General features: G+C 34.1%; 1 protein-coding gene and 1 long non-coding RNA gene across 4 annotated transcripts; both read right to left on the reverse strand.

The window, feature by feature from the left end:
• Positions 1-6,512: 6,512 nt before the first annotated feature.
• Positions 6,513-13,945, reverse strand: LOC110884703 (glutathione S-transferase U19). The gene is made up of 3 exons (XM_022132419.2): positions 13,475-13,945; positions 13,265-13,400; positions 6,513-6,981 (listed from the first exon to the last, which is right to left on the reverse strand). Exons 1-3 carry the CDS (start codon positions 13,805-13,807, stop codon positions 6,770-6,772), a joined length of 681 nt encoding a protein of 226 aa, XP_021988111.1. The 5' UTR covers positions 13,808-13,945; the 3' UTR covers positions 6,513-6,769.
• LOC110884704 lies at positions 7,482-10,739 on the reverse strand. 3 transcript variants are annotated; one of them, XR_004869154.1, is made up of 9 exons: positions 10,499-10,731; positions 10,128-10,164; positions 9,420-9,489; positions 9,200-9,309; positions 9,030-9,128; positions 8,389-8,772; positions 7,915-8,306; positions 7,754-7,849; positions 7,482-7,665 (listed from the first exon to the last, which is right to left on the reverse strand). It is a non-coding gene; the product is annotated as an uncharacterized LOC110884704 (long non-coding RNA). The 3 variants fall into 3 exon arrangements; XR_004869153.1 differs by having other exon boundaries at positions 8,389-9,128; positions 10,499-10,737; XR_004869152.1 differs by having other exon boundaries at positions 7,915-9,128; positions 10,499-10,739.
• Positions 13,946-15,358: the final 1,413 nt, after the last annotated feature.

Genomic DNA, 15,358 nt, shown 5'->3' on the forward strand with positions numbered 1-15,358 from the left:
TATCATCATACACGTTTTAGACGTCGCATCGCGACAATTTCATTTATATCATTCGTATTTACATGATCAACCTTTTGAGCACTGTTACATGCTTAAATTTGTTATGTTTTCGATTAATACTATATACGCAATCGTTAGTATTCATGCTCACACTCATACTCACACTCACATTCATAACATTACGTTTTATGCTTATACATATATTTATACTTTTCATGCTTATACATATACTCATACTACTCATACGTTTTATGTTGATACTCATACTTATGTGCATATTCATACCTAAACTTAAACTTATGATCATACTTTCATTCATACACATGATTCATACATTCATACCCGTACGCAAGCGTAATCCGAGGGAATTGCTTACGTGGGTCCCTTACATACTTAAGCATGGACTTGCTTACATACTACATTCTTACACGTACACATTCTTAATTTTTAAATTATGTATACCCTAATTCATACATAACTAGTACAAGCTATGCGAATCATGTGATGATCAATATAATCGCGGGTGCACACGTGATTATAGTGATAAGCGCATGAGAACCCTGGAGTGTACTATTGTGTATGGTAAGACACGGAACGTAACATGACACCGAATAACGAAACGGACGTTACATGGTCGGAAACATGGTGGATACGCCGCTGGTACCTCCTATATATAAGTGATTTCACCATGTTACCAAACTTTCGTAAAACGTGCCACGAGAAATTCGATGTTTTGCAGACCTACTTAGACCTAATACGTGAACTTTAACAACTCACAAACGCATTGCTAAGCGCACGATATCCGATTATTCACGGCGAAACTTCATTCTTAGCACATCACTTTCGTCTATCCGATACTTATGCTATCATTATACCCTTAATCATCTATTAAATCAATCGTTCACCCTTATATCTCCATTATTCTTCGTTGCCCTTCATACAAGCCTTAACTTTAAACAAACCCCTTCTGTTTGCCAGAATCCTTTCGGGCCTTTCTCTTGAATAAATTTCGGGATGAAATTTCCTAAAGGAGAGGAGACTTTAACGCTCCGCGTTTCCATAACTTTCCTAATTTAGCAATCGAGACTTAAAAACCTATGTTTTTTAGAAGCTTGTCTCTTTCAAAGTTATAATCCGTTGTATCGGCGAAAAATCTTTTATCTTTAATTTAATTCATTATATATAGAGTTTTTTATTCTTTTTTTAATTAATTAAATTAATTAATTTTGCAATTTAAAAGTTTTGTCCGGTTAGCCTCGTTAGATTTTTTTTTTGTTAGCAAATACAAACTAACCTATTTAATTTAGTTGTACGGATAGTTTCTTTCAAAACATAACATAACTCGGTTAATTGATGTCAAGGGGTTGTTTATGAGAATTTACTATATTTTAAACTTCAGGGACTATTTATGTATATAATTGTTTGTATAAAAAAAAACTAAAACCCTAACTTCTTGTCCAGCCGACACCCACAAATCTTTCCCTCCCAAACCCTTTTGTTTCTTTATCTGCAGAATTATCTTCTACTCACTCACATAAAACAACCTAAGACTTCACCTTCTCCTCAAATGCTAACTACATCCCCTTCTACCCTTCCATCCCCCTTCTCTTGATAGATTGACTGGCGACCGGAGTGAAGTCGGCGGTGGTTAACTGGCCGACGAAACACCTACACACCTCTGACTCCCTCCTTCTCCGACAACAGTCGCACCCCCACCCCCTCGATCTCTTTCTTCCTCACTCGAAGATGACCAGCCGGCCATTAACAGTGGTGGCGACGCTAGATGGTGAGGACCATCACTGCCGGCGCCAAACGCCACTTATGGTGGCGACACTGTTTTCCGTCGACGACGTCGAAGTGGCGGACGGCGGCCAGATGCGCCGATGACGGCGGTGGTGGTGATTCAAGTCTCAGGTTCAATCGCAGGTTCAGGTCTCGTGTCTGGCTCCAGATGGGTTCGAAGTTCGGGTTCACATTTGGGTTAAAAAAGGTTAGAATCTGGTTCAGTTTTCGTTCGTTTAAGTTTCGATTCTGATTTGTTTCAGTTCCTGATTTGAGTTCGTTTTGGGCCTTGCTTGGCTCAGGTTCGTGCTCGGTTTTTACGGGTCAAGTTTCGGGCTTGATATCAGCTTTGGAGTTGTTTGGTTCCGACTCCAGTTCGGGTCTCGCAACACGGCTGGTTCAAGTCAGAATTTGGTTTGGATTTGCTTTGTTTCAGTTGGGGTTTTGTCAATTTCGGTGTTCCTTTGAACCGATCGGGTCACGAGATTCGGGTCTTGGTTCATTTCCGGTTCGGCCAACGGTAGTCAACTGGCTAAACCCGGTCAACTAACGGGTTCCCTTTTCGCTCGGTATACATTCTTTTCTTTTCTTTCTTTGCCGATTCAATTTATGACATAAATATTCTATCTTTTTATGAATATGATGATTGGATGACTTTCAAATAAGAACATAAATATTAAGAGTTCTGGTTCTGTTGGTTTGTTTTTAAGAAAGTAAAATGATGAAAACTATAAATAAATGGTGATTTTATGTTTCTGTTGTTTTGTTTTAAGTTGAAGAAGATGAACTTTAATTCCTTTTGTTTTCTAAAATACACTAGTGCTAGTAGCATTAGAAAAATTCAACAAAATTCTTTTCAAATAAAGATTCAAAATCTTTCTTTACTCTATTTTTTTTCTTCAAATACTTTAATATATATATGAAGAAGTCAAACTGACATTATCAATTTAACTCAGGTTACTTTTACTGTTTACTTTAACTATTCGATTAATCATGCAAACTTTAAGTACAAAGAAATACCTAAAACATGTAACTTTTTCAATTAATCATAACATTTAAGGATTAAACTAATCTTTTTATAATTCAAAAATATTCGAAAGAGGATGAGTATAAATATTCTAATTAAACATGTCGTTATACTTGTAAACAATAAATATTAGGATTATTTATCTTTAACTAATAAATAATGAGTTCGTATGTGTTATTCTAAACACTTAGCATAATCGCTCTTGTTCGTTATCTTGGATTTTTCTCAATCTTTACTCGTGCGATAATTCAAGAAATCGCAACGCAACCAATGTGAGTATACTTGAACCCCTTTTTCGTTTACCACTTTTTGGGGTGTAACATGTTGTTTATAAACTTACACACAAACTTTATCATAATACATAAACATTCCTATTACACGCATGCTTATTTGATTACTTAATACTTTAAACTTGGGTTGAGGACATTATGTGTTAGACATATCATTAACTTCGTACGAGCCAAACCATGACATATGTAGCGCTATAGGATTAACGACCCGCCCGTAGACTTGTGGTTATGTCAAGAGCATATTTCGTTTCATTATTGGTTTGATATGTTTGACACATGCCAATTTTATTGTTTATCTCGTATCAAGAGCTTGCCACATGGAATTGTTTAAACTTATCTTTGATACGTATGTACCAAACTTGTATACTCGCCTTTGCTTTTGCATTGAACTTTATTTTAAACATGTTACAGGTTGAGGATGATGGTGTTATGAAATGAAGTAGCGTCGATGCCTAGATACTCATTTAGACGTTTACGTTTAATCGTTATATCAATTTTGATTATGTTGTATTGTATTTCCCTTGAACTTGATGTTATTTGACTTACTTGTAATGTTGACAAATGAATTATGAAATGAAATCGGTTTATTAAATATTGTCACAAATAGCGTTATGATGTCTCTAGCAATCTTCACACTTCGTCTCATCCCGATGTTTCCGCCATTGGTTGGGGTGTGACATATACTACCCCTATACGATACAATATCACCCTTATAGGCTTATACGAGGTCAATACGTGACCTATACGACGCTATACGATACGATATCACACTTATAGGCTTATACGAGGTCAATACGTGACCTATACTACGTTATACGATACGATATCACACTTATAGGCTTATACGAGGTCAATACGTGACCTATACTACTCCTATACGATATAATATCACACTTATAGGCTTATACGAGGTCAATACGTGACCTATACGACGCTATACGATACGATATCACACTTATAGACTTATACGAAGTCAATACGTGACATATATTATGTTATACGATACAATATCACACTTATAGGCTTATACGACGTCAATACATGACCTATACTACACCTATACGACACGATATCTCACTTATAGGCTTATACGAGGTTAATACGGGACCTAAACCACACCTATACGATACGATATCACACTTATAGGCTTATACGAGGTCAATACGGGACCTAATATTTGTATTATTTTTAATTCTTATAATTCATAATATTTGTATTATTTTTAATAATATTGTTTTTTTATAAATAAACATGGAAATACCTCAAAATACACACAATTAATTTACTTTTTTTTATAAATAAACAAAGAAATACACAATAAAAAAAATACAAAAATGGAGCTTTATATACGCTCCTTAGAGGTCCTTACGCAACGTATGAGACAAAAATGACACAACTACCCTTGTATTTGGCTTCGTATAGCCTCAACATAAGGGTATAAAAAACATTTTCAAACCTTTATATACGCTCCTTAGAGGTCTATACGCAGCGTATATAACCCTTGTTTTCTGTGCAATTATTGCTGATAAGGCTCTTAAATCCATGGTTTATATACGCTGAGTATAGCTTTATACGCAGCGTATAGAGGTAACCCTATACGCTGCGTATAGGTCAATCCGCAGCGTAGGTAAACCCTAAGTGTGCAGATAGGCAAACTGGGTATGCAGATAGTTAGGGCCTTCTACAAACTTAGAAATAAGTAAAATATATATTTTGTTTTGTAGATGTCTTCAAACAAAAAAATCCGTATATTACTAATCATTATGTACCAAAACAAAGTCCATTATGTACCAAAACAAATATATCGTACCAAAGAAAAATATATCGATAAAAAATAGTTCCGCAATCGAGAGTGGTTCTCAAGGAAGAAACATAGTATTATGTTCTAGAAACTCCTTTTCGAAGTATCTATCTTTTTTTAACAGTCAACAGAATTGCACTCTCGGAGCAACCACTGGATCAAACGGAGTACTCCGAGAGTAACCCGAGTCCACCACCAATTCTGGGGAAAACCCGGTAACCCACCCGCCCGTAGGCACAACGGTGAAATTACCGTTAAAACCCGTTTGGCTCAAGGATCGAACCCAGGTTTCCCTGGGTCTCTTATCATTGCCAGCCTCACTCTGCACCATGTGAGACTTAAACTTGCATCTCTCAAGAGAAATGTAAGTTTTCCACCACTTGATTTAGAGATCATTGGCTCCAAGTATCTATCTTTAGTACATAAAATCAAACCATACATGTATACAACATATTGATGGTTCAAATGATGGGGGTCATTCCTCGTGTTATCTACAATGTCTAGTACATCAAAAGATGCATTGATGCAACATATTGATGATTCAACAAACTCGTTGTGACCGTTTTGCAATCTTTCAAGCACTCACAACGTATCAGATGGAGGAATATACGGTAATTAGCTCACACATCTACAAGATGGAGAATGATGTAGATTGGGTTGAAGAGTTAGGCTTTCCCAAAAACCCAGAGAGATGGTTGTCGATTTTATCGTTGTCTCATTGCTTGCTCCATACAAACATTTCGTGGGGAACTACAATAGACTAGAGGGTAATTGGTGGAACAATAACAGAATTTCATGATATAATCATAACTGCTATGATCAAAAAGGAGACTAAGGAAAACCATTTGCCAAATCAAAGAGCCGAGGCAAAAAAAATAAAAAGGGCTTTGGCTCGAAGCAAGGAACTTGTTACAAAGAAACCAACGAGAAAACCTCCAAAGGATGCCAAATGTTATATATTATTGCGATAAAACTGGGCACTATCAGAGGACTTGTTCTAGATATCTTGTTGAGCTGAAGACGAACAAAGCCTTAGATACAACTCTATTCTTTTTCCCCGTATATCATAGTAATGATATTTTAGCTTACATGAATAATAAATTTTATTTTGAAGCCAAACCTCACAACAGAAAATTTGATATTAATGTCAACACTTCATGCAATGATAACTCAATATACACCTTAAAGATTTGTTATGTCTCAAACATACCGATGTATGTAACATGCAATCTAGATTTGGTGTACCTTATTATATTCAATGATGACTTCAGTGAATATGGTTATGTTTTCCTACTGAAACATGATCAGTAACTACTTTAAGTGTTTAATATCTAAACGAATGAAGTACAATTAAGGTGGCAAATATCTAAGTTACGAATTTGACGGACATCTACAGAAATGTGCAATCATTTCCCAACTCACTTCATCAGGAACATCACAACATAATGGCATTTCTAAAAAGAGGAATCAAACCATGCCTTGATACCGTAGTGTCTGAACATGCCTAGTTGTTTACACGCGAAAGATATGTTTGTTTTCTATTTTGTTTGCATCTAGTAAAGTCATCACAGGTTAAAATACATGAACGATACCCCCAGACCCAAAACTAGAGTGACATGACTAAAGTCATCACAGGTTCTAATACAAAGTATACAAACAGTAGACAAAAGACTATAATTTACATATTTCAGTACGTGAGAAACAAATTATTATCAATTCAAGCGACATGAATTGACTTTATGAACATTAGAGACTCGATTTTCAAGATATCTAAACATACAATATGAATCTATTTAAATTAAAACCATACTTTAGTTATAATCTACCAACAAAGCTCAAACCAGATGTTCAGAATGTTAACGAAGCTGATCAATCTTCTAGACCATTTTTCTTTCGAATCTCGATAAGCAACTCACATATCTTGGTTGGATCAGCAAGAGTCTTGGAAACACTCTCCCTTTTCATGCATTGTGTGGCCCAAACAAACAACTTTGGACAGTCTTTCTCAATACTAAAATTCCCTATCCTCTCATCCGCAATAATATGACTGTAGTAGGATATAAGTGCTATATCAACAAATCACTAGTACAAAATAACTTTTTTGGTGCTGTATTTTATGCTTTATTTTATGTTGTACCATAGAGCACCAACAAATATACCACCAAATAATAGGATTTGTTGGTGCTCTTCAATAATAGCACCATTAAATCTCCAAACACACCACCAAAAAATCAATGATGAAATACATGTCCCACCACCATTAAATCTTCAAACACACCACCAAAAAATCAATGATAAAAAACAACACCACCATTAAATCTTCAAACACACCACCAAAAAATCAATGATAAAAAACAAGTCACTGCACCATTAAAATCTTTAAACACACCACCAAAAAATTAAATATAGAACTAACACGTGTCAAATAATAACAAATCTACATATCACCAAAAAACAAATCTCCATAGCACCAAAAAATAAGACAAGAAAAAAAATATAAATTTTTAATATTTTTTGCAAAATTCCAAAATTTTTGGTAATATTTCCTAATATAATTCCAATTACACACAAATGCACATGCTCACGACAAAAGTTAACTAGTATTAAACAACCCAACAACAGGTTCAAGTATACGGAATTACAAAAGTATGAAACACAAACTAATGCTTACAAGATCAAAACATCTTTTTAATAAATCCCGACATTAAATCTACCACTAAATTCTCAATTTGAGATTCTTCAAAATACCCTTCTTCATTCCAAAGCTAAAAACAAATAAATACAAAAGTTAGATTTCAAATATATATAATTTAATGCAATAAACAAAGTTTATGAATATTTACGAGAACTCACTCGGTTAACCAAATCATGTTGTATAGAGTCGATAAACTCTTTCATATGTTTGATTACCATATACCCACATTCACAACTGCCTTTCTGTTGTTTGCACTGCATCATATTCACAATGAATTACTTTGACTATACTATTTTAAACAAATAAAGTATTCACATACCTGTGCCATGTGCCACTTAAAATTAATCTCAACAACTTCTTCAGTGATCTTGACGAGCTTGTAATTTTTCTGGGTCTTCCCTTCGTTTATAGAATCAACAATATTGCCGAATTTGAAATCTGGGCAAACAATTATAAGCGACCAATGTTTACTACAAAAATAAAAATTATAGAACATATTAAGTATGTATTGTATGCATGTGTGTATCTATGGTGTGGACTTTATATTACCCGGCTAAGTAGGATGCAAGATAGAACACTTTTTTAGAATGAAGCTCACATATTTCTTTTACGTTTTTTTAACGTCTTCAAGAAGTGTTTTACACCGTGATCCAGTGATTTTTTTGTGGATTGAAAAAAGCACACCTAGAATTGAGCGACTCAAAGAAATGCCTAAAAATTGTGACAAAGTTAGTAAATTCAATTCTATCTAAACATGTTATGGTACCATATAATAACAATAATAGCAACTTACATGGCAAACCAATGTAATATTGTGACATCAAGCTGACCCTCCAAAAGCATGTTTAACAATTCGGAATACAAGATTGTTACATACAAGAAATGCCTAAAAAATGTGACAAAGTAAATAAATTCAATTCATCGGTAATATTCCATTGTAACTAGAGTGTACAAAACAATAAGTTAAACAAAATAATTAATTAGCAAGTATCTCATATTTTTCATAATCTATAAAAAAAATATATAATACTTTTGCTTCCAACCATAGCTCATCAAACCAATTTACATGAAGTTCCACGATTCTGTATTGTATTGTGTATGATAGTCGTGATGATCTATGAATGTGGTGTTTTTATAATGAAAGTTTCTTGACAGCCAGAGTTGTACTCCACAGAAGCTATACATGTTCAATTGTAAAGAAGTGAACTCCATGTTACCAAAAGTAATTTGGGGATATAATCAAACTTTAAAGCTAAAACAGTAAACAAATAAGAATTAATATAGGAATATACCAATATATTAAATATAATTAATGTTTATTTTAATGAGTTAATAAACTCATTAAAACCAAACATGACATACAGCCCCCAAAAACATCATTAGAACCTTTAAAACTTAAATTAACATGAAACTTAACAAACCAGAACTTCTTACCGAAGATTGTAGGTCCAATTTTCCACCAAAACAAGTAGTTTAAACCCTTTATCTTGCAGTAAACAGGAACCAAACGCAGCAGCCCCTTAACTTATTTACCTTCAATAATAGATACCAAAATCACTTACAATCTTGGTAAACATTAAACATAATGAAAACAAATCGTTTACCATCGATGACGGGTCGATTCATCCACCAAAACAACCCAAATCAAAAGCGTGCAACCTTCATATCATAGCAGCCCCGAACCGGTTCAAAACAACTTACAACTGCCATACACCTAAGTTTTGCAATATCCCAATTCTAGCGTCAAATAGTTAACTAAGAAATCAAGAAAAATAAATAAATAAACTGCATTTGCATAATCAATAAATATTAGATAAAAAAGACCTTGAGTGATGAATAAGAGAATCCACCAGCAACCAGCGATCCATGATGGGATATTGATGAACCGTCTAATCTAAAGCAAGCAGACAAAGATCAAAGACTTATGAGCTCAAAGCAGACCTAAAATATAAGGCTGGAGGGTGTGGGGGCACCACCCCCGCCAACTCATCATCTATAGCGCCCCGGGGAGCTATACCTCTACACCCTCGGGTTTAAAGAGGGGCGCTATAGGAGGGGTTTCATCATGGTAAAGATGGAGAAGGGGCGCTATAGGAGGGGCCCACTTGATTTAAACCAATGAATTTTTTTTTTTTTTTGAATTTTCTTTAATAGGGGGCTCCATCCACACCATGCAAATTAAAGGAGCTCCATGGTTGAGGTGGATCCTAGGTGGCGCTAACATGGCCTGATAAAGCCCCTAGGGGGCTCCAACCACACCCTCCAGCCTTAGTGCAAAATGAAATTTTGCAAGAGGGCACATAAATAATTATTATGGCTGTAAACAAAGTGTAGAAACAAACTGGTGGAAGTGTTGATTTGCTTAATTGTACACAATTACAAAGGTCTTCAAGTATGGAATTGTACAAACTCTTGTTCATAACAAAAAATGACCATTAAAAGCTCAAACAAAACTGCTTAAAATCAGAAACAAAATGTTGATAACATATCTGTAGACAAGAATGATAACATGGCTGAATCTAAAAGACATACCTCATTTTGTTAGGTTTTCCTTCTTTAAACTTCACTTCTGCAGACATGAATGAGAAAAAAAAATATCAATACCATCATCAATAATAGATTAAACGTAAACATTTAAAGATCTAATTCAATATTAATCACGAAAACAAGTTCACTATACTAGTAACAAACGAATATAGTTCTATTTATCAACGCCTGCGAGAGAGGTGTTCGTGACAGGGCAAAAAGCGAACAGATCTCATCTTCTATTGAATATACAAAATCCCTAATTCAGTCATCACTAATACCGGCACATAAGCTCTAATACTCTTCACATATCACAAACTAAACCCTAGATATAAAAATAAAACAAACTAATGAGAAGCATTGGTTAGAAATCAAACCAGTTCTTATGCATTTTGCTCAGAGACGGGAGGAGAAGAAGAGGAAGACGGAAATGGCACCGGTGAGGAGAACATTTGTGGCGACTTGGAGAGCGGACTTGTCATCATAGGTGGAGATGAAAGAGAGCGGAGAGAAGGGGATCTCGACTTGACGTCTTCAGGGAATGGATGGAGAGGGTGGAATGTTTTGAGATAATGGAGATTGGGGGGGAGTTAAATGGCATTTGGGGGGAAAGGATGAATATTGGGGAAAGAGGGCGGGATCATCCAAATTTTTTCAAGGAAAGAAGAAAGTTATAGTATAAGAGTATTCACATCCATTTTATCAATTTTTCACCCTAAAGTACACTAAAAACACTACATCTTCTCTCTTCTTTTTAATTAAATAATATTTTTATACCTTTATCATTATCTTTTCTCTTTTATCCACTCACAATCACTTTCAAAATATAATTAAAAATTTATAAGGGTGAACAGTGTCCCCTCAAATATACAGATGAACAGTAGCATTTTCTCTTTCCTCCACTCACAACTACTTTTTATACTCTTTATATTATAAAAACTCCACTCACATATTTTAGTGGGTTAGATGTGAATGCTCGCATTAGACCATGCGTACTGGTTAACCCCTCACATTTGGGCGTTTTGCGTCATGAGACAGTACAATCAGTAGTAATGGGGCGTTTTCTAAAATGAGTGTAGTGAGGATGTGGGCATTGTTGGGCATTATGTTAAAAGGGGTGTAAAAATTAAATAAAATTAAAAAAACTAACAAAAAATACTATTGGACAATAAAAAGTAGATTAAGCATCATTGGTCAAATAATTTCTTCTCCGGCGTTGTTTTAAGAACGCCTCATGCAAAAAATTGCAAATCAACGCCCAATGGGGTGGAGGAATTAGCATGGTGGGGCTTATAAAAAAGTTCCAAAAACGAACGACTACGGGTGGTCTTACATCCCTTCCCCTGTTTTTATGTGAATATTATGAAAAGTTGTTATGAGGGGTTATGAGTGAAGGAGAGAGAGGATGTTACTGTTCATCTGTAAATTTGGGGGGACACTGCTCAACTCTATAAAATTTTTAATATTTTTTAAAAGTAGTTGTGAGTGGAGAGGTAAAAAATGTAATGATAAATGTAGAAAAAAAATCTTATTTAATTGAAGGAGAAAGAAAAATGTAGTGATTTTTAGTATAATTATAGAGATGAAGATAGGGGAAGGGATGTGAATGCTTTAAGAGCTATATTAATTGTTAATATATATATATTTTTTTGAACGGCAAATTTAGATCACTGACGGACCACTGGAGTATCATCGTGCCACCTGCGGAACAACCCGATCATATCCATCTCCACTAGGCATAATGCCTATACACCAATTCAGGAGGAAACCCAATAAATGTGGGAAACACCCTTGTGGGAATCGAACCTAGGACCTATTGGTCCCAAAGCTTTATCCCACCCCAAAGATGCCACTAGGATATAAAGTCATGGGCATTAATTGTTAATATTAATTATTTTATTTTTATTTGTATCAAAATATTATATTAATATTATAACTAGGGGAGTGGTAAACCCATACGTTATGTCGGGACGTATCGCAATAGGGATGAGCTAGGTACCAGTATTCAATACTGTCAAATATGGGTACCAGAATCGAAAATACTCGGTACTGTACCAAACAGGTACCGATCCAAAAGTATCGTTACAGAAAACGTCAAAAGTGGGTACCGAATAGGGGTTGAAAATAATTCGGTATCCGTACCCAGTACCAAATGCTCATCCTTATATCGCACACCATAACAATAGATAAATAAATTCATAATATAAAAAAATGATCACCATTAGTAACCATTTAAATTGCCATCGGGTTCATTTGAATCTGAATGGTTATTATCGGCATCAAGGTATGTATCGTTGTTCTCTCTGTTATCATTAATGCGTGAGTTGATCGACGACGTGCTATGATCAAGTAGTGACTCTCCATGCATTGACCAACAAGTGTATTTAGGCATAAAACCATTTTTCACCAAATGAAACTCTGTGACTGTGATATCATTAAAGCTCATAAAATTATTACAAACTTGACAAGGACAATAAATCATCCCACTTCCTTTATTCACCCGATTAGATTCGACAGCCTTAAGAAAACTTTTAACACCCACTATATATATTGATGAATCATGCGAAATTTCGTACATCCAATAAGCACGCGCCATCTAAAAATTAAAATAAACAAACAAATGATATAAACTTATGTAAACCAACGCTTTAAGATGGTGGATCCTAACCCACTTTTTGAATATTCTATCTCATATGTATACATCTTAACGGGTTGACTATATAAGAAAAAATGGGTAGCATTTCCCCTTAACTCTCTAAGTATGCGTATACTCATGACATATCATATATACAAATGTCCACATATACAACTTTATTTTGTATATTTTGGTGTTTTGGTGATATTTAAAAGTTTAAGCCTCAAAAAATCAACTTTATTTTGTATTTACGCCTAAAAAATCAATTTTATTGTGTATTTTGGTGCTATTAGCAACCTTAGCATCAAATAATTAATTTTTTGGTGGTGTATAACTTGTAAGCCTCAAATAATTAATTTTTTGGTGGTGTATAACTTGTAAGCATTTAATAGTGGTGTGTAATCTATTTTTAAATGGTGTGTTTTGTTATTTGGTGCTTTCTATTATAAGATAGCACCAAAAACATGAAATTTACACCACCAAAAAATTGGTTTTGTACTAGTGAATCCAAAGGACTCGCCATTGAAATATGGCTTCTCACCAAGTTCCCTTTCCAACACCTTGAGGTAACCTACGAATTCTTCAACTCCTTTCTGCATCCCTTCACCTTTAGAATCCCAAATCAACTTCGCACCTTGATAAATCTGCATTTTTTTGAACAAAATTTGATGAGTAATAAACAATACGACAAATGATCTATAACTACGCACATACATACATGCTTATCCACGTAATCCGCCCAGAAAGCAGCTTGAGATTTGAGATAAGGATCAGAAGGTAACAAAGGATATCCTTCCTTCCATGTGTCATCGATGTATTGGACGATGATTAAGGATTCACATATGGGTTTGCCTTTGTGAATCAAAACTGGGATCTTCTTATAAACGGGGTTGTGTTTGAGAAGAAGAGGGCTTTTGTTGTCCAGCACATGCTCCTCTTCTATGTACTTGTAGTTGATGCCCTTTTCAGCCAATGCGATTTCTACCCTCGAACTGAACATGCTTGCCCACGCTCCTAGCAGCACCAACTCCGATTCTTCAGTCGACGACATTGATCAACTTTAGCTATAGAGATCAGGATTGAATTGAACTCCTTTGTATTTTGAATATATCGGTGTAAGGTGAAACACAATTGTGTATAAGCAAGTGGTGATCAAGATAGCGCATATGTAGACAAATTTATTCCGGTGTCCCTACACAAGTTTAGTTACGTTAGCGTTTATTTGAACGATAGAGAAAAATTGAGCTTTAAAGATGCACGTGGTTTATAAATTTTCACAGTTGGATTTAATTTAAAATATATATATTTTTTTGTTATTTATAACATGAATGTTGAGAAAATTGGGAACTATTTACAAATAGATTTTTTTTATAATTGTTAAAGTTTAAATAAAATATTTTCACATCTATCTATCTATACTATATAATAAAAGAAACTAATGGGAGCAGTGGCAGAGCTTTAGCAAAAGTTTCGAGGGGGCGTAAAGTCATGAGACCCAAATTTTTTTTCCTATCGTTATGTTTCGGGTCGGGCCGGCTATTCGATTCGGGTTGGGTCAAATAATAATAGTTCCAAATAAAACTAAAAGAATTCATTTATTCAAAGGACCCGTTTTTACATATAAAAAAACTAAATATTGTTTAACAAAACAAAAGACCAATATATATATATATATATATATATATATATATATATATATATATATATATATATATATATATATATATATAGAGTGGGGATCCTACGGAAAGTGTGTTTTTCCTAAAAATGTAAAAAGTCATAAAACACAATAATTACAGGCGTAAAACACACCTAAAACTCACAAATAATAGAATGAATATTACTAAAACACCATATTCAAACTATAATAGTCCATAAAAACTTCAAACACACCATCGTAGAACTATGAATATAAAACACACAATGCTAAACAACATAAAACACAATAATATTTGTCATTCCACAATCAGAGCCTTAACATCTAAAACACAACACAAAACCCACATACATGATGTTTTAGTAATCTTCATCATATTATTTGTGGGTTTTTGGTGTGTTTTATGGTTGACATTATGGTGTTTTATGACTTTTTACACTTTTTAGGAAATTTGGACTTTCTGGCCAACTCCTATCCTATATATATATATATATATATATATATATATATATATATATATATATATATATATATATATATATATATATATATATATATATATATATAATGGTACGAGATAAATAAAAACTGAAGAATAATTACAACTTAGCCCGACGATCTTTAAAATTTAAAGTGGTAACAAACTTTACTTTGATTTATATATTGTATAAATATTTAGGCAAAATAGTTGGAGGGACGATCCTATATAATTTTTAAAATTTCGGACGAAAAATCGGAAATTATACACTTCTAAACGAAACATTGGAGGGGGCGGGCGCACCCCCGAGCACTTAATAAGCTACGCCCATGAATGAGAGGACACATATCATTCATTGGAGCCATCTATTTTTTCGTTTTCTCATCTCCATCTCCTACTTAATTATAATTAATATTAATTAAAAGATAATAATAAAATAAAAGTTAATATACATTTCAACAATTCGT

This window comes from Helianthus annuus, chromosome 10 (assembly GCF_002127325.2).
Source record: "Helianthus annuus cultivar XRQ/B chromosome 10, HanXRQr2.0-SUNRISE, whole genome shotgun sequence".
NCBI lineage: Eukaryota > Viridiplantae > Streptophyta > Magnoliopsida > Asterales > Asteraceae > Helianthus > Helianthus annuus.